At 54.5% G+C, this 19,996-nt stretch overlaps 1 protein-coding gene across 5 annotated transcripts in view; it reads right to left on the bottom strand.

Annotated features, from left to right (window-relative positions):
- RPS6KA2 (ribosomal protein S6 kinase A2) overlaps positions 1 to 19,996 on the bottom strand; it is a gene marked incomplete at its 5' end in the record, with an annotated part of 317,911 nt that overhangs the window by 26,020 nt on the left and 271,895 nt on the right. For all 5 annotated transcript variants that reach the window (XM_081296228.1, XM_081296229.1, XM_081296227.1 and 2 more), the window contains 4 exons: positions 295 to 397; positions 6,862 to 6,926; positions 17,055 to 17,143; positions 18,614 to 18,684. In XM_081296228.1, coding sequence (XP_081152354.1) covers positions 295 to 397; positions 6,862 to 6,926; positions 17,055 to 17,143; positions 18,614 to 18,684 — 328 coding nt within the window. The remainder of the gene's footprint in view (positions 1 to 294; positions 398 to 6,861; positions 6,927 to 17,054; positions 17,144 to 18,613; positions 18,685 to 19,996) is intronic.

Genomic DNA, 19,996 nt, shown 5'->3' on the forward strand with positions numbered 1-19,996 from the left:
AGAAGACTCCAGCTAGATGAGAGATCTGCACTGTCCCTCCTGCCTGAGCGGGTGGTCACTGGCCGGCAACCCGGAGCCAGCAGCGGGGTCTACTGAACACCCTGATGATCTTCAGAGCATGCTACCTGGGGAAGAGCAGAACATTGGTTCTGTCACTTAAACCTTTACCACTTAGCCCAGGAAACAGAAAAGGGTGACAGGAGGATCCTTGACACGGGAACCCCTGGCTCTCGGTTCTCTGTCCTGTGGGGTCAGAAGAGAATCCCGCACTGCAAAAACGGCCGTGGCACCCACCTGTGGGCGTCCGTGTGGTGAACTCGGGGTCGAAGTGGAAGGTGTCCTCGGGCCTGCCCACTGCTGGTTTGAAGGGCGGCTTGATCTCCTTCCGGTACAGCTTCTGCAAGGAAAGCAAGGCCGTGGCTGTGGGGAAGGCCGTCTGAGAGCCCTCGCCTGCACCTGGGAGCTGCTCTGCACACGCCCTGCTCGAGCCCACGTAAGACGTAGATTGTCAGGGTGTCCTATCCCAAGGATCACACACAGCACGATACACATGGAACAATTGCCTACGCATAAAAATAAATATACAGAAGGCCAAGGCTGAGCTGTGGGGCTCAGGATGTGGGGTAGCAGTTTCCCAACTTCTTTTTGGCCACAGGATTTTCATCTCCCAGTAAAACCCTATAAGATGACACAGGTGCCCTGCCTGCATGGGTGACATCAGAGCTACCTCAGAGCCTGCCTGCAGCTCTGTAGGAACTCTGAAATCCATGGCCCAGTGAGGTCACATGGCCTTTGTCACCTGTGCCACCCATCGACTTCCCACCAACAATCTCCTCTAGAGAGGGCCCACTCCCTAAGCGTGTGCTCCCTGCTTGACCAGAGGCACCTCTCTTGAGATTGCTCCCACATTCCCTTGAGCATGAATCTACCTCCCTAAGTAAACTTCAGCCCCTGGCTTCAGTGCAAGCTGAATTTCTTTCCCCTCACATATGCCAAGAACCCTGCCAACCCCAAGTCAAGTTCCCCCTCCTCGCTGGGAATTCCTGGCCCTTCCGGAGACACATCTTCTGCCATGACATTCCCTGTGGCCTGTCCATCAACAGTGTGACTGTTCAGCCAGCTTGTCCTCCCTGCAGAGATGGCTGACATGGGCAAAGGTGGCTGTGTGTCCCTCACTCCTCCTTTGACAGGAGCAGGGGACAAACATCAACTTCACAAGGAAATGGAAGCCAGTGAACTCGGGCGCCCAAGAATGCACAGTTCTTTGTGCAGGCAGCCTGACTCGCCAGACTCCTTACCTACCACACCTGAGGCTAGTACGTCCCACCAGGCAGCCTGTGACCATGGGCGGCTCAGGGGCTTCACACAAGGGGGTCCAAGACTTTTCCTCCTTTTTCCAGGAGGAAAAAGGATCCATCATTAGCAGGTTGCTACCCCAGCAAGGGGTGTACAGAGCCTCCTGTGGGTTGGGATCATCATTCAGGGGTAAATTGGCTGGCCTGGTCACCTCCACCAGGCCCCTGTGCCACGGCACTTGGCAAAGCTTGTCCTGGGCTTTGTCCCATCTTGTGCCAACGACTTTCTCTTCCCTCTGCACCCTTTAAAGCCCAGTGCTGGAAGCCACCAGAAAGTCCCACTGCGTGGATCAGATCACAGAACCAGTGGCTTTGTAGACCTTGCAGGCTAGGTGAACATGCTGGTATCCACAGGGCAGCCTGCACAGCCTGCTCCCCCTGCTCTCTCCAAACCTCTGCTGTGCGCCACTGTTCAGTGGAGATCCTGACCCGCCCAGCCACGGGCAGGTGTGAGCAGCTGGGCACTTGCCCAAGGATGGGGCATCCTTGGTACAGCAGAGCTCCGCCATATCCATGGGCTGACCATGTCTGTGGACACATTGTGTCCACTGGGGGCCAGCATACCCTTCATCCCCTGTTGGTGCCACAGTTTCAGCTGGGTCTCTGCAGGTAGCAAGCCTTGCAAAGGCCAGGGGCTACGTGGAGCAGGGCACGCTACCCTTCAGTGGCTTCCTGGAAGCTTGCTGCAATATAACGGTGGCTCAATTTCTTCCTGTTGCTGCATAAACATTCTGGAAGGTGCTAATGTGTTAGTCCTCTACATGCTCTTTCTTTCCCAGATTCCACACCTGGGAAGGGCTTGAGGTTTCAGGGAGAGCAGCGATCTTGCCTCTGCCCCTGACGCAAGCTGCTGGGCACATGCCCGGCCTGCAGAGGAGCAGCTCCAGCATTCCCTAGACCTTGAGCTTGACGAGGTCCCTACATTCGCCACACAGACCCAGACCCTTGCCCCAGGACCCTGGAACAACTCATGCCCACCCTATGGAAAGAAAATGGGGTGTCATGGTCCAATTCACCAGGCACCATTTAAATACTCTTCTCTGTCCCAGGGCATCATGGGGACACAGATCTGGCCATGCGTCGAGGTGGATTCTGCATCCTGTGAGTATATGAGAGGAAACTAAATAGGTGCATTAAGATCCACTATCTAAAGGACCCTCAGATAAGCAGGAAAAGGACAGAGGGAGTAAAATAGAAATGGTAACTGGCCAATGGGCAGGAAACTGGATCTCACTGGGGCCACAGACCCTGACATCCGCTCTGTGCACAATTTTGGCTCTAGCATTTCAAAATTAACATGCTCCAATAAGGCAGAGGGCACATCACGAATATGCAAGCAGATGAGGTGCAGAGTGGTGGCCTCAGGGAGGGACAATAGCAGGGCCTCACTGGCTTCCGCGGTGGGGCTGATGTGGCAGTGGTGTGCAGGGCATGGCCGGGCTGCCAGGTTTACCCAGCTGTAAGCAAAGTGGATTTACAGACTGCAGAACCACAGGGGATGACTCACTGCGTGGAGTCCTTGTTGGTCCCTGGAAGAGTGGCCCTCCTAGTGTACTTGACCCAGGGACAAATGCATAACATTGTTCTGCTGGCAGCGGCAGCAGCCATGTGGAGACGTGTGGCTGAGGCCTTGTGCTGCAGCCCCCAGCCCGAGCCCTCTCCTGCGCACTGCTGACAGCAAGACACAGTGGCCTGGACCCTCCCACCCAGCTCCTGCCGAGCACACAGCAGCCAAGGGCACCAAGTAACACGCTGCTGCTCACCGAGCATCTGGGGCACTGCTCCCTGCTCCGGCCCGTTTCCCAGGAGTCCCTGCTAGCTTACGGAGTAAAGCTGATGATGTGCTTGCAAGGGTTTGGAAATGTAAACAGAGCAGCACAAGCACAAGTCGCTTATAGTAATAATTAATGATCAATGAATAACAATAACGATAAAAGTAACTGCAAAAACACAGGCTAAGTAGCTGCCCTGAGGGCCCTGGCCCTGTTCTGGGAACAGAAGCTAAAGAGCAGAGGTCCTTCTCCCCGAGGAAAGACACGTCTGGAGGAGCAGGAGCATCATTCTCTGCCCATCCGAGAGCTGCTGTCCATGGGCTCTGTGAGCTGGGGCAGGAGCCACCGCGGGTTTGTGTGGCCCGATCACCTTTTACGCAGCTTCTTTTGGGTTGCTCCTAATCCTGTGTTCTCAGCACTGCTTCAGCCCCAGGGGAAAATAAGCTCAGCTCTTATCTGCCGGAGTCCACCATGCCTTCCAAGAGTTCCTAGTCTGTGGTCAACTTCGACTCTTCATTTAGCCAATCAAGCCCCGCTAAGGGTTGGAAGGCAGCCTTCTGGGCAGGCGCTAGCATGCTGGGTGCCGAAGGCAGCTGGAAAGGCAGCACGGGCCAATTGGTGACCCACATTCTGCTCCACCAGGTCATTGTCCATGGGACAGCTGGTGGCTGACAGGTGTTGGCTTAAAAAGATCTTGTAGCAGTTTTGGGCCACTTAAGATTGCAGAGAGCAAAATGAATACCCTCATGTTTTCTCAGCTGGATCTGAGGCGAGTGCTTGGATAGATTCTCCAGGCAGAAGCCCAGTAGCCAGGGACTGTTCTCTCCTGTCACTCCTGAGTGTACGCCCTGCAGAGGGAACAGTCTTTGCACATGGGACTGCTCTGTGGCCATCAGTTATCTGAGCTGCTGACCCCCTCAAGGCACACCCAGTCAAGAACATGTAAAACTCTTCCTTGTCAACTTTCCAAAGCACAGGTGTGTGACTGGGGCCACTATGTGAGGGAGGGACAGGACAGCAGAGCTGGAGGGCTTGTCCATCACATCACAGCAAGGCCTGCATGGCTACCAAGATATCAAGAGCACGTGGGCCTGAGGTGGTGCTTCTTTTGAAGACTCCATCCACATCTCCATACCTGGGGTCTTTGCTGGGCACATGCCTTCTCTCTTTCCCCAGCCCCTCCAGGCTGACATCCTTTCTCTTCTGACTGCTGCTCACACTGCTCCTGGACCACGGCCTCACGGTACAGCAGACACCCCAGGGAGGAGCAGGTGCGAAACATACCTTATTAAATGCAAGAGTTGATGCAAGAGTGCTGTTTCAGAGCTCCTCACAGATGGTTAATTCAGAGCTCTGGAGGGAAAGAGATCGTCCCATCCCTCCCTCCAGGATCTGCCTGGGTGTCCTCTGGCAAGGACCGAAATGACAGCAAATATACTTGGTCCTAAAGAACCGGGAGGGGAGGGGCTCTTGAAACTGGACAAACAAAACCAAATGCCAAGAGAGAAAATAATTTTCAGACTATACAGAAACAACACCTCCTGGTGCAGGAATCTGAAGACCTGCTTGCACCAAAGAGATGTCCTCAGCTTTGGAGACCAGAGGCACCTGGGCGCTGTTGCTATGGAAGGAAGGTGGCTTCTGCCCAGGGCCCGCAGAACCGGCCTCTCACATGTGCCTCCCCTTCAGCCTGCAGGCCTGCCCTATGCCATCTGCAAGCCTGGAGACACTGCCCACTTCTTGGCTGAGATGAGCACCTGTACCTAGTACTTGCCCAAGACCCTCCTGGCCAAGTCCTCTGTGGGACGCTTCCCTGGGGCACAGCTGGGAACTCCCGTTCCTCCCAGCTGCAGCCCTCAGGACCTCCCACCCCAAGCAGCTTCCCTCTACACCCACTTGACCCCTACACAATGCCCCTTCTCAGGTGTGGTCTTGGAGGGAGGGAGAGGAGGAAGGGACAGTCTTCCCCACGGCCGCCCTGTGCTGAGAGCTCCTGAGGCCCTTGCCCCTCCCCTTCACTGCGCACGCGCGCACACGCACATGCACACGCACACACATGTTCACTAGCTACTTGCTCACTTGATAGGCAGGCTGGGAGCACCTCCCCTGGGCCAGGCCCTCTCAGTCAGAGTTCTGACTGCCCGCAGCTTAATTCTAGAGCAGGAGACAGAAAATCACCACACTAGAAAGCAGGACACCTTGGGTGTGTTGGAAGGGGTGGGCATGGGAGGCCAGGAGCACAAGGCCGGGACTGCAGGAGGGCGGCTGGGAGGGCCATGCTGAAGAGCAGACTGGAAGGCAGCCCTGAAGCGAGAGCGGGTAGGAAGAGAGCTAGGGGAAGAGGGGTCCAGGAAGACAGGCAGCAGGTGCAGAGACGGGTGACGGAGGAGGTGGGGGAGCGGGGGGAGCACTGCCCCGGCCACCTCCTGAGGTCTCCTCCACCACAGAGCATCTCCCTGGGACATGTCGGTCCCCTGCTGATCAGTCCTAGGGTAGCATGTGCTGCATCCACTGCTCCAGCCCCAGCCCAGAAAGTGCCTGAGACACAGGCACCAACACACATGGCCCGACAGCTCTCCGAGACCCCTGGGGAGAGCAGCCAGCCCTGTCCCCTCCCTGGGGATGAGGAGAGGCGATCCATGCCCTGAGCCTCAAGGACTGTCCTGCAGAGGGAAAGCAGGTCCACTGCCAAGGAGAGGCTTGTCTAGGAGCCAGTGCCAGGTCCAGGAGTCTCCCCAGAAAATACATCACGACTCAGGGACCGTCAGCTCAAATGACCTTGGGTTGACTGAGCAGCCTGAGCGCCTCAGGAGCCTGAACTTCCAGGGCGCTAAGTGGAGGCTTCCCAAGAGGCGGTGGCCTTACTTCTTGGATGGCCTGCATCCAGTTCGCTCTTTTGGGGAGAAGAAGCAACCTGATTTCTAGCTGCTTTTTGAATGGGAGCTTTACCTGAGGAGAGCCAGGGACCTACGGAAAGGTCACACTTCCCTCTAATCTGACTGTTGGCAACGAGTTCTGTAGTCGGAACGGGAGAACTGGGCCTTAGAAACCCCCAGACTTGCCCCATTGAGTGGGGCTCAGGTGGGTGGAGGAGCAGAGCCAGCAATGAGGGCCAGAGCTCCCGTGCAGAGCTGAAGCCCCTGGCGCAGTGGGAACATGGTCCCTGCGAGACCAGGGTGGGGTTCCTGGAGGCACCAAACCCAGGAGGACACAGGGAGAGGGGGGTGGGTGGCTAATGAGCCCTGTCCTACATAAAGAGCATTTTGATTTTTAAAAATACTCCATTAAAAATCCTTTGAGATTGATTCGTCAGCTCAGGAAAAGAAAGCCCCAAGCTCGCGTGTTGTGCTGAAAGACAGGATTAAAGGCAGTTCCCATAGAGGGAGGGAGGGAGGACTTCCTTGGGACACACAGAGGCCCGTTCCTGGACGTGAGGCCTTCCTGCAGGCTTGTGGTCAGATCTGACCACCAAACTTCCCAACAGAGCCCGGCCATGATAGGAACCAACGAGTCTCAGAGTGGGGGCAGGGCAGGGTTCAAGGGACTTCAGGGCTGAGCAGGCAGGAGGGAGGCCACATCTGTGCTCTAAGAACCTGCGTTCAGGAGGTCCCACGACTCGCTGCATGTCCCCACAGATTCTTGTCTGGGCAAAGCTGCCATCCTCCCTCCCCACCCCTCTCTCCCCCCCAGTTTTTGTCACTTGGATGCCACTGAGGACACTGCACTTAACTTACATTCCAGTCTATGGTAACAAAGAAGGGATGGCGTTTAATTTCCTCCACTCCATCAATGCCAGCTCCTGTCGTGACAAAGCAGAGACCAGCATGAGAGAAGATCCAAGACCACACGTCGCCTCCCAGCTCCCAGCGCTGCAGGCCGAGGGGCGCCTGAGTGGGCCTGACCGCTCATCCTGGGGAAGGAGTCCGCTGCTGCCCCAGCCCCAGCTCCTGCCCCACACTGCCAGCTCACCAGCCCCTGTCCCACACCCAGGGAGGCCTCATTCAGCTTTGCGGGCTTAGGACCTGGATGCAGCCTGGGTGCAGACCTGGAGGTGGCCCTGGGGCAGTGGGAGGAGAGGTGTTCAAGAGAAGGGGTCAGGTGAGCCTGAACTTTCTGCTGCAGGTGTGGGAATGCCCAACCCACAGGACAGGCAGCACCCACAGCTGTGGCCACCCTTCCCACGTCCTGGAGTGCAGCCTCAGGGGGGCTCCAGACTGGGGAGCACCCCAGAGTCACAGCAGGCGGCTGCCGAGCACTGGCAAGGCTGTGGTGGGGCTTCACCAGGGAAGAATGCCAGGAAGGAAGAGGAGGTCAGGCAGGCCTGAGCTCGGGGGTGTGAGCCCGGCCTCGTGCCCCTCCACCAACCTAGCCCCGCAGGTCCTGGCTGGAGGCTGCTGACAGCCTGTCTTTCCTCCTACCTGACTGCTTTCCTTATTTGCTCATATCAAAAGCCTATGGCCCTGGGAGGGGGGTAGGTGGGACACAGGGAGGGCTGCGGTGGTGCCCACGCATCCACCTGCACCCTTGCTGCTCACCAGGGACAGCCTGATGTCTGCCCTGGACTTGGAACCGCTGTGCATCCATATCTGCTCCTCAGCTACAACCAATGTGCCCAGCTGGCATTGACATTAGGGGAATCTGGGTGGGGGGGCCTCGCTGTACTTTCTGTTCAATTTTTCCATGAATGCAAAACTGCTCCCAAAACAAGGTCTATTAATTAAAGAATGAAAGCAACCCCCTAAGGCTCTAGGCACACTCCAGGATGGCAAGGCCCGGGAGGGGCCCACTTCCTCCCCCGTCATGGGAAGGGAGGGGCCCGGCCTGGGACGCTGGCCAGCTCCCATCCCGGGAGAAGCGTGGCCCCTCCTTCTGCATGTGGGGCTTCTCTCTCTGCTGATCCTCCTAACACCGCTCAGAATCCCCCTCAGCAGGGCCAGGTACATCTCCTGCCCTGGAGGGTGGCTCCTTCTAGGGGACATTCAGGGCAGCAAAGGTGTCCAGCCTGTGAAGTCATGGGCCTTCCCATAGGATGACAATCACTGGAAATGGCACCATGGCAGGGAGGGAGGTAGCCCTGAGGCCATCTAGCTCCTGCTGGAGGCAGTGACATGGACAGAGCCTCAGCAAGTCTCATAGACAGTGGCTCAGGGCTACCTCTCACTCTCCCCTGGAGCCTGGCCAGGCCTTGTGCTTAGAAAGTGCCAACTCAGCCAAACGCACTGTATGGTATTCTCTGCCACTCAGCCTGGCATTGTTGGGGTAGCAGTCACGTGAGGGAAGCACCGGCAGGCCTCAGGTTTGGGGCTGCTCTGTGCCACACACTGTAGCCTACATGCCAGCATGCCTGCTCCCTGCCATGGGCAGACACAGCACACGTGCATCCCGTTCACTCCACACATGCCCAGGGGCTCCTGCACAGACAAGGACACTGAGGCCGAAAGACCGGGCCGTGAGTGCCAGGTTGTTATTGCTGTGTTTGCAGAGACGGGCTTTGAAGGTGCAGCTGCCAAACTTAGCCCAGGGGTCCCCCTCCTGGGACTCTGCCCTGGTCCCATCTGGACCTTGCCTCAGATGACCCCCCTGCTGAGGTCCATCTGAGTCTGTCTCCTTTCTTCGGTCATAATCCCCAAGCCCAGAGGTCTGATTGTGTTATCCCTGAGCACAGTCCTCGATGGGTGTTCAAAGGATGCTGGAATACCTTCCCAAAGGGCCTAACTTCCAAGGCTGTCCCGTGTGCCCATCCCTAGGCCTCTGGTGGAATCCAGAACTCCAGATGGAACAATCTGGCAGTGAGCAAGAGGAAGGGTGCCTCCGACTCCCGTCTTCCAGGTCTTGGCAAGTGTTGGCTGTGTTGCCAGGTGCCCCAGGCACTTCCCCAGGAGCTGGGCACGCACACTGCACCGTGACTCATGCCTGCATTTAAGAATCTGCTGCACACTGGGCACCCACTGCATCCCACTGTCACCCATCACTGGCTGTATGATCTGCAGGAGGATGAGTTAGGGTGCAGGAGGGGCAGGAATTGGAGAATCGGGGTGCTGGGTGCTCTTGGGTCACCAGCCAGCAGGCCTTCACTGGCACCCTCTTGCCTCGGCACAGGTAGGACTTGGCCTCAGCAGAGAGGAAGGTGAATTAACACTGATTATCACTCAGAAATGACAAGTGATGGAGTGTATTAGCCTGGAAGCCGCGCAGGCCCTCTGAGGGCCAAGGTGCCTGTCACTGTGCATTCCAGCATTACATCCTCTCTCCTGCAAAACTGTGAACCCGTTCTTTTGGACTGGGGAGCACTTTATTTGGACAGCACACCCTGACAAAGGCAAGGAGGGAGCAGAGTCCCAGCTGGGGAACAAGACAGGTCTGTGCTGATGTCTGACACCCTGACCAGGCCCCCAGAAGCCTGCTTTGTCCCAGCACATCTGCGACTCATCCCCATCACGGAAGACCTCAAGACCTGGAACTCAGGGACAGAGATGTCACTCCTGGTAGACTTGGTGATTCTACATTAAGTTTCCAGCCCAAGCACACATGAATCAAAAGTTCCTGGGAAAATGGACTCAAGAATCCAGACTCATATTCTTCAACCGTGACAATGACACATGCTCCTGTCACTGGGGCTCGGTTTCCATGCCAAGAGACCCTGTGGCCGTCCACTTGCTCCCTGGCCTTGATTTCTTCATGGGGGATGTGGGTGTGATACACATAACAAAGACATGCTGCTCTGCTTGTGAAGAATTCATTCCTTCACCGCTTTCTGTTCAGCTGCACCCCTCGTAACACAGCAATCTACTCATTTCACTGTGGGCTTCTAAGAGCTCAGTAGGCTATTCCCAAAAGGTTTTGATATAAAACAAAAATACGCTCATAGTTTTCTAACATCTGCAGATAGCTCTGGGGAGTGTTAATTCCTGGTCCTTTGCCATGCCCACACCTTGTTGTTATAGGATCACACAAGATCCACCTCTAATCCTTTTGGGAACGTTCAGAACTAGTGGCCTGATGCTTATATTGCTGCTGTCTGCTTCCCCTGACTGGCAGACTGTAAACATCCCAGGGGACTCCAGAATTGATCTGGAGTTATGCTTTTTTTTTTTTTTTTTTTTGCTTTTTAAATACTATTTTATTTGTGTGTGTGTGTGTGTATGGGACTGGGGATTGAACCCAGGGCCTCGCACATGCTGGCAAGTGTTCTACCCCTGAGCTATTCCCTGGCCCCTGCTTTTTTATTTCTTAATTGCTTATGGGTTAGCTGAGCTTCACCTCTTTAGTTTGGAAGTATTTAATTTTGAAGTGTCTTCTGCCCATTGGAAATGTATTATTCAGTGTTTACAGTCCTCCTCTGACCATCACTGTGTCCCATGGAGCGCTGCTGGCAGGAGCCAGGGCAGGTGGCATGCACAGATCTCACCAGCCCCGGCCCACTTGGGTTGTCCAGGGATCTGACCAGCTTCAGTAAGGGGCTGGAGCCATTTGCATGGTTTTGAGCTTGTGCTCTGAGACCACCCAGTGTCCTCACAGAGCAGCCCTGCTGGCCCACCCCTGCTCACAGCAGTGGCATTGGGGCTACCTGCCTGTTTTGCACATGGCTCTGTAACTGTGCTTGGCCATGATGTGTAGCAGGCATGTCTCACGTTCAGACTCTTGCAGCTGCTGTGCCTTCGTGCTGTATCCCTGTTAAGTAAGTCTCAGAAGTGTCGCCTATCACCAGCAACAGAAAACGAGAAGAACAAGCAGGTCCCCTATCTTCTCACCTCAGGGTCTTGTGTATGGAGGCCACACACCATTCCCTTCTTCTTTCATCTTTTCTTCCAGAAAATTTTTCTTCTAGAAAACTCTGGCCTCCACTTCCCCTCTCCAGCCCCTCCTGTACTCCTGTGCTTTGGCCTGGGCTCCTGTGTGCTTCTTGATTCCTGAAGCCTTTGTTTATCGTCCTAAAAGTCCAGAAGAAGGAGGATCATCCTTAGCCCCAGCCTGGTCCAAGCCTGGGGCCCGTGACAGTGTGGCTCGCTGGATTACATGTCACACCTCTGTTGAGGGTCCTCAGCATCTGGGGTGTGATGAGGAAGGGGTGGGGCAGAGGTGGAGGCAGGCGGGTCTGGACCACCAGCGGGTGGCAGTGTGTTGGGGCTCAGAAACTATACCCTGTGAAACCCCGGGGCGAGGTCCTCTCTGACCTTGGCTCTGCTGTCACTCTCCCAACCCCTCATCCCAAAGCAAGCCCCAGAAACTGGAATTCCTCTTCTCCAAGGAGGGGCCGAGAAACCAGAGCCCCTCTTCTCCAAAGCCAGCCATAAACCTTCCTCATCATCTAACCTCTGCCCACTTCTGTGGAGGGGCTAGCCATAAAGAAACCCTCCGATCCGCATTGCGGGACCTGTGCTCCAGAGCGGAGAGCACCAGGCCCAGGAGACTCGCCCAGCAACCCTCGCCAGGCTGTCACATCAGCTCACGCCTTGTCCAGTCGGTGGGTCACTCTTCAACGTCTCCAGGTCATCCCTCCAGGTTCCTGGCGTGGAAAGCTGTGATTGAGCAAGTCAGCTGCACGCTCTTGCTAGCTTGTCTGTGTTACAGGTGTCGCCCTGAATCAGGATGGGCAGGAGGCGTCCCTTCCCACCCCTGCACAGCCATGTTCTGCCAGCTGCCCACAAGTGAGCCTGAGCCTGGGACAGTCTCGGTGTAGCAAATGCTTCCCTTCAAAACAGCTTTGTAAAAACTAGTCAGTTAAACCATAAAAGCAGTACATACAGTTTAAAAGTCCAATTGTCGAGGTGCTGGAGTGAGCAGGGAGCTCCCCTCCTGTCCTACCCACCCTGGACCCCCTCGTTCGAGATTGCCTGTGTGAGTTTTCAGAAACCACTTCCCTCGCTGGCTCCTAAAAACACAAACAGGAAGGCTCTGGATGTTGTGGTACCATGTGCTATTTTAACTCTTTTTAAACTTCAGCGCCTCTCCATGTTAGCATGGGTGACAACCTGTTCTGCAAAGACGGCTGTGTCCCCTGCTCACGTGGCCCCAGGCTCAGCAGAGCCTCTCTGTGTGAGGGGCACTGTGCTTCTCCTGTACAGCCGTGCCCCTTGGCAGCAAATACCAAGCAGACCTGTCCTGCTGGAGGGGTGCTTGGGCAAAGCAGAGGTGCTTACATACTCTAATGGGGAGTTTTCAAACTGACTCACGGAGGGAACAGACACACGCCTTCATTCTGAAGTGTCAGTATCTCCTGTTGGGCTTCGCCAGCACTGGGTGTCACCAAAGAATCGCCTCTATACCATGATGCAAGGTGAAAAAGGGCCAGGACTCTTCTTACAAAGGTGGAGAAGGGATAAAACATCACAAACCACCATACTGATATTAACTCACGAAGAAGTACAGGGCTGGGGACGTAGCTCAGCAGCAGAGCGCTTGTCTAGCATACGTTAAGCCCTGGGCTCCATCTCCAGCAAAAATTTAAAAAGTACAAAATTATTTCCAGGGAGCAAGAAAAGGTGTGCTCTAAATGTTCCTTTGTGGAGGATCTCAGGGAGGATTTCAGGGGAAATCCTGAACCTTGCTGGTGATTTGGATCCCATAAATATAATCCCATAGCTTTAAGCCTGCATTTATATAGTTATCTTTCTTCTTATGCTTTTCTCAACCTTGATATTTTTTTCTAGCCAAATTGCTCTACAGAATAAAAATTCTGTATAAAATTCAATGAAAATTGTTGAGGGCCACTGCCGAGTTGGGACACCGCGTGGCATTTTTGCCAGAAGTAGTGGTTGAGAGGTGGCGCCAGCGAGCCATGAAGATGATGACTTTTGAGTTCTTGCGGAGTTCCCGTTGAGTTCCGGTTGAGCCCTCACGGGGATTCCTGAAGAGTTCGAGTTGGTTGGTGAAGTTCCGGTGGTGGGATTTCCAGTTGGTGGTTCCTGGAGGAGCCGCGTAGGTGGCGTTCGGGAGAGTTCCCGGGGAGCGTGTGTGGAGTGTGCTGGTGGAATTCAGAAAAAAAGTTTTTTCCTGCTTCAGTGGCTCATGATTTATGCCCAGCCAGACTGCGGCAGAAAATAAATAAATTGAGATTTTTATGCAATTCATTAAATCCAAATGCAGTAAAATTTCAGGAACTTCTTTGGTGGGGAAGAGAGAAAACTTACATCAGTGTAGATTAAAGTGAAACAATCTACGTATGAAATAAAGACAGTTCATTGTTCACGTCGGATAGACCCGGTACAAGTGCTCCAGGGAAGGACCAGAGGCCACAGGGAGCGTTCCAGAAGCTCCTCTTTATAACCGAGACTGAAGAGCTGCTGGCGACTTTGGGGTTGTACCCAGCTCTGTGCAGGTACCGCCCCGGCCTGGTTCTAGGTCAGCCCAAGGCCCCAGGGCCTGCCAGTGCTGGCTGTGCAGGAAGGCTCTGCTTCACGTACCCCATGGGGTCGCACATCAGGCGCCGCAGCCCACTGCTCTGTGCCCACGTGTGCAGAAGGCCCTCGCAAGTCCAGTTTTTCCTAGATCCACCGCAGGCCTCCTCTCAGCTTCTAGCAGGGACTCTGCATCAGCTGTTTGAGCCCTGGAGCCAAATCCGCCACTCCCAGGCAAGAGGGCAGATCTCAAGCTCTGGGTCTGCTCCTTCTCCAATGTCACTGCAGGGGTCCCCGCCAGTGCACAGGACCCCTTGGAGGAGTGGGCACAGCCTTTGTTCTCTCCTTGTGTCTAGAGGAAGGAATCACCTCCTGGTAATTTCTGGTTTTGTCCAGGAAACTAGAGCTGATCAAAGTGACAGAGCCATAGGTTGCTTTGCCGGCAGCATCATGTCCTTAGGGCTCTGATCACAGAAAGCTGCAGATGCCGTCGAGGAAGCAGGAAGAAGTGGTGCGTCCCTCAGGCTGACTCCAGAGGGTCAGGCAGCAGAGGGAAAGAATTAGCAAATGAACAATTTTCAAGAACTCCAGTTTCAATGCGTGAGGAGGAGGGGGATTGGAGACATGCAGGGGGAGGCGAGGAAGCAGCACTGCAATCCATTCCACGTTCGTTCCCTCGAAGTCAAGGCGTGATTCACAGCCATGCTGCATTCGCCACCTCCAACCGAGGGTCAAATTCAGGGTCACATTTTTAACTAATGACCCCCAAAGGAAGGATGCGTCTGCCTTGAGACTGAACAGGAGTCCTATCACCTCCCCGACTGCCTGGGATCAGGCCTTCCTGAGGGCCAGACACAGCAAGGTGCCCAAGCCTCACAGGCTGGTGACGACAGGGCAGAGCACAGGCTCTGGAGGTGCATGGGGCCATGCCAGAGACTCAGAACACCAGGAGGAACAGGAGGCATCACAGGGACAGTCCACCCAACTTCATCTCCCAGGGTGGAGGGGTCACTGGACACAGCGGAGTCTGGATGACTGGGCCACCTGTGGGGTGACGGAAGCTCACGCAGTGGGCTGTGCTGTCTGCAGTCCTGCTCCGTCACACTGTTGGCCAAGGCAGAGAACCCAGCTCCTCATGGGACAGCCTTCCACACTGCTGGGGGAACAGGGACAGGGCCCCACTCCTCTCGGGGAATTTGTAAAAGGGTCAGAAACACGGGTCTGAAGAGCCGTGCGCAGAAGAATGTGACGAGCAGGTGCATGTGCTCCCACGACCAGCAGGGAAGGCAGAAGTCTCTCCCACCGACGTCTCTCCTCACCAGGAGGGTGCAGACCAGAGCTGCTCCTTCACGGCATGGGGTCCACACACCTCCAGGAGGCTGCCAGCCTTCCCTGGCCACTACACGTGGATTTCAGAAATCCACAGAGAGACGGAAACTCCAGGAGCAAGGGTTAGACGCAAGCTGGGGTGTACTGTGACCTCTGCCAGGGTCTTGCCTGCAGCAGCCCTGCACAAGTAGGGACACTGTCCTGTAGGAGACTATCCTCTAAGCTGCTGCCTGCTTTCCAAACTGTGCTGCTCCTTGTCAGGCAGCAGGAACAGCAGGCAGAATTCCTGAAGGAAGGTGAATGCAGAGAGCCGGGGAGCCGCAGGCCACACAGACGTGGGTGACCTCACCAGCCGTGGTGGTTGGGGAGCCCTTAGTCCAGGAGAAGGAGCCTTGGATCCCACCTGGGGTTGATGACTGACTGTGAGGGAAAGATTCAAGGCTCCTCAGCCTGTGAGCCAACACGGAGCCCTGTGTGTACCTGCACGCTTCCCCAGGGCCAGGGCTCTGCTCTGGCCCGGCACATTCCATACTGGGGACCTCGCATCCCACCTTCACCCCTCGCCCTGCTGGCATCCGGGACAGCCGCAGCCTCGGGACAGCACTGCTTCCGGGGATCTCCCCTCCCTCTTTGACAGCCTGGGCAGTTCTCTCCCAGGGTAGCCCCCTGGCCAGGCAGAGGACATTCTTGTCCTTAGGGTCTATTCTGGAGACCCAGCTGTGACCGAGGATCCTGCCAGCTCTCACCAAGCTCACTGGACTGGACCACAGTTTTTCTCACAGACAGGGACCGGATGGGGGTACTCAGGCTGGGCCCAGGCCTTGGGCTGCTGAGGGGCAGCTGGGCCACGGGCCACAGAGGCTTCCCACTTCCCAGCCACTGTCTCCCTCTGGATTCCAGGCCCTCCCATGTCAGGCTGCAGGCCCTGCCTGAGGAAGGCCAGGTCTGGAGGCTCACAGTGGGCCAGCAGTACCGCTGTCACCCGGGGCCTGTGTCAGTGGAGGCTTGAGAAGTGCAAGTTTAAATGTCCGGGATCACGTGGGAGAGCTGGTGTCAAAGCCCGTGGGAATCCTTGCAAGGTTTTTGGAAAACACACCAGTAAGAAGGAGAGGGGCCAAAGCTGGATGAGAGGCCGAGCGCTAACATGTTCTCAGCAGAATCCACGGCGAGGGCAGGGGCTCCCATGACGTCCTCGTGTTCTAAGTGCATGGACACCGACTAAAAGTCACTCTAACCCCGTTTCCCCAAGATCGAGGTCACTGCGTATCAACTCTCTCACAGACTGTGAAAATACTCCTGGGGACTGTGAAGGTACCCCTCATTTTAGCTTTACTCATTTTAAATTTGTGGTACTAGGCACTGAATCCAGGAGCACTTTATCACTGAGCCACATCCCCAGCCCTTTTTACTTTTTAAAATCTTTAGACAGGGTCTCATTAAGCTGATGAGGCTGGCCTCCAACTTGTGGTCCTCCTGCCTCAGGCTCCCACATCGCTGCAGCACCACAGCATCCAGCTAACTTTATTTTTAATAACTGAAGGATTACCGCTAATACAGAAGTTCCCTGAAATTAAAGGTGATATGTAAAGGAAATCGCATCTGAGCTCCCTTTGGGGTTGATTCATGCAGAGAGGAAAATCTAATTATTTTCTCCAAAATGAAACATTTCCTGACTTACCTTGTGTCTTCCTTTCTTAATTATGTGTTGTCTATGAGGTTAGAGTCCAAGGAACAGTAACTAATTTGTTCCTTCCATTTATGTGTATGATAAAGCCACCTGGAAAGTTCCCTGTGCTCCTGCTGCCAGTGACTCACCTCGGACCCTACCCTGGATGCCTTAGGGCCTGACCCGAGCCTTCCAGGCCGCAAGGGCAAACACCTCCATAAACCACCAAAAAAAGAAAAGAGACAGATCAGCGCTAGTGAACGCAGAAGTGTGCGTGGGATTCAGCAGACGTTGCGGTTGCTGCTTTAGGAGACCCCAGGGTGGGAGTGGCCGCTCTGCCTGTAGCTCATGGAGTCCCAAAAGTAAGAGGAGCAGAACCAGGGGAGGGTTTTATGTGCAACCAGAGACTTTCAGAGACAGCGTATGACATGTTGACTGTGACCAGACCCCGGGTCCTCAGAGCTCGACAACACAGCAAGTGTCTCCCTTGCTGAAGTCCCCTCTGTCTTCAGGGACCTTGGCCAGGCCAAGCACACACTGGGAAAGTGGGTTGGAGTGCCGGAGCAGGTCCCTGGGGGTGTCATGGGGCACTTACCCAGCCGGTTGCAGGGGTTCCGCTTGAAGAGGGCTCTCAGCAAGCTCTGGGCCTCCGAGCTGAGGAACTGAGGCATTCCCAGCTTGGCTCTGAAAAACAGAATTGTGTTCAGAGGAGAAGTGGAGACGCCAAGGGCTGTGAGTGTTCTCCATGTCGAGATCTTGCTCATTTGGCACTAACAGACTCCAAAGTTGCCAGTCGCTATGCCCAAACTGTGACCTGAGCAGACACTTGTACACTTTAAAAGTCTTTAGGGACACCATAGAGATACTATTAATGTGCCTCATAGCTTTGATATTCGCCATATTAGAAATTAAAAGTACACATTTTGTAATTGTATTTGATAATTCATTTAAAATATAATAAGAGCATTAGAACAGCAGTAAGGACCCCATTAACATCAACAGCACTTTGAATGGAAATAAACATTTTCCAAAACCGAGACCCCAGAAAGCCGGCAGCAAGAAGGGTGGCATCCCACTGTGGGAGTCCCTTCCAGTCCTCGGATGCCTGCACTCTCACCCGTCCCCGAGTCTGGCTGCTGTAGTACTGTGAAGAGCATCTGGGGAAGGAGTACCCTGTGAGCCCCAGGAGGGCCTTAGGGACCCAGTTCCTTGGACCACACTGAGGACCAGGGCACAGAGCTCAGTGCTGACCCTGACTCTGCCACTCCAAGTGACAGGCATGAGTGTACCCCTGGGCTTGCTGGAGGGGTCACCCCAGCACCCTGCAGCTCCCCACACAGAAGCCCCCTCAGCTGCAGTCGAGGGACTACTCCACAGGGAGGGCGCTGCTGAGAACAAAGGGCAGCACCTCCCTGCGCTTCTCCATCCATCTCCCATCCCACGTCTGAGGAACTGGCCGCAGTTCAGGTGCCTTTGGATTTCACAGAAGTCTCATGCCCACTGGCAGCAGGATTCTGGTGGTGATCTCAAGGTTAGCTTTGTGACTTCTCTCTTCAAATGGCCCTAATTCCACCCCCTAGCATGGCTGGGAGGCACTTACTGGGACCTTGTCACCCACCCTTACCTGACCCTGTGCTCAGCTCACACTGGGGATGTCATGACCAGGTGGCCCTGGGTTCAGACTCCCGTGGTTCTGAGGGCAGGTCTATTTGTGTGGTGAGTCCTTCTGAAAATGGGGTGGAACTTCCCAGTCAGGCAAAGGCAGGCATGTGACAAGATGGTGCCCACTCCTGTCAGAAGGCAGGGCATGGATGACCATGTGAATGGGGTCGAGCAGAGGAAGGTAGAGCAGAGGAGTCTGAGCCTGTGCTAAGAACGTCCTGAATCCCCAGACCCCCGGAATCTGTGTGCCACCTCTGGCTGGTCACCAGGCCCATCTGGAACCCAGCCACTGGGCTATCCAGGTGATGGGAAGCGCAGTGGAAGGAGCGCTGGGATCACTCCATGGTCCTGCCTCACCCACCAGTGATCCTGCTCATGGCCAGCGCTCTTGTGCTCGTCCCATGGCCACGGCCTATTCCTCAGACCTGGGGGTGGGAACTAGGCTCTGCTACTAGATGGCACAGACACGCGCTGGTGTAATCACCCACTCACTTCAGGATGAGGGCCATCGTCTCCTTCCGGTCCTTCCCCTGGAACGGCAGTGACCCCGTGAGCATCTCGAACTGCAAAGCAACACAAAGAAGTGCACGTTCATTAATTTGTCCCAAATCCTAATAAATGGGGCACAGTGAGGTCCACACGCTGGTGCACCAGGGAGACCAGCCTCTGGGATCTGACGACCCAGTGGGGAGATGCACGAACGAGGGACGCAGTGAGCAGTTACAGCACACCCTCCCATGGTGGGTACGGAGGAGGGCCGGCCAGGACTGGGAGGAGGGACAGTGGCTTGGAATCTCTGGTCTATCAGACGTGTATCTCTGACCTCTCCTGGAACAAGGAGCTCGGGCAGTGGAAGCCCTTTTCCTACCACACACCTGGGACCCAGGGGATGGTGACCACACCCATCTTAGACTCTGAGAAGTGGCTTCAGTGCAGGGCTTGTGAGGTCTTATCCAATAGGCCTCGTCTAATTTATTTTTACTTTGGATGTCTCTGCTCCTCTGTAATTTTTCCTGCGGCATTTTTTTTCTTTTTTCTTTTTTTATTGGTTGTTCACAACATTACAAAGCTCTTGACAAATCATATTTCATACATTAGAATCAAGTGGGTTATGAACTCCCATTTTTACCCCAAATACATGGAGGGAAATGAATTACAGTAGATGGGGTAGAGAGAGAAGATGGGAGGGGAGGGGGGGATAGTAGAGGATAGGAAAGGTAGCAGAATACAACAGTCACTAATATGGCAGTATGTAAAAATGTGATGTGTAACCGATGTGATTGTGCAATCTGTATTTGGGGTAAAAATGGGCATTTTTTCTTTATTAAGAAAATCCTGGGAAATACACAAAAGTAAAAAGACCCAAACTGCATTGTCCAAAGAGAGCCACCATTACCATCAGTCACCTCCATCCAGAACTTTCTCAAGCTGTTTTTTTTTAATTTTTAATAAAGTTTTGTATACTGAACTTTTCATGAATAATACAACACTCTCTGTGTCCATCATAAAATCTGACATTACGTCCATGGCCACGCCACTGCTCCACTGTGCACCTACTGTGGGTCGGGGGTTCCCCATTTCCTGCCAACATAAGACTGAAGCTACCTAAAAGTGCGCCTAACACGTCCAGGTGTCTGTAGAGTGAAATTACAGAAACAGACGAGTCAAGGCTTTCTTACTGCTACAGGTCTCTTTCTGAAAACAAACTTAAATTTCTGCCAGTTCAGGAGTCCGAAGCCCATTCTGTCACGTCAAACTTGCTGTCGATTCTGTGTGCTATTGGCAATAAATAAATGTTAAGTAGTAAAAAGAGCAAGAGAGTCCAGATGAGAATTTTAGACAAATGTGATTAAATTGGAAGTCTAGGATGCTCTG

Source organism: Spermophilus citellus (genome assembly GCF_964194105.1).
Source record: "Spermophilus citellus genome assembly, chromosome: 5".
In the NCBI taxonomy this organism is placed as follows: Eukaryota; Metazoa; Chordata; class Mammalia; order Rodentia; family Sciuridae; genus Spermophilus; species Spermophilus citellus.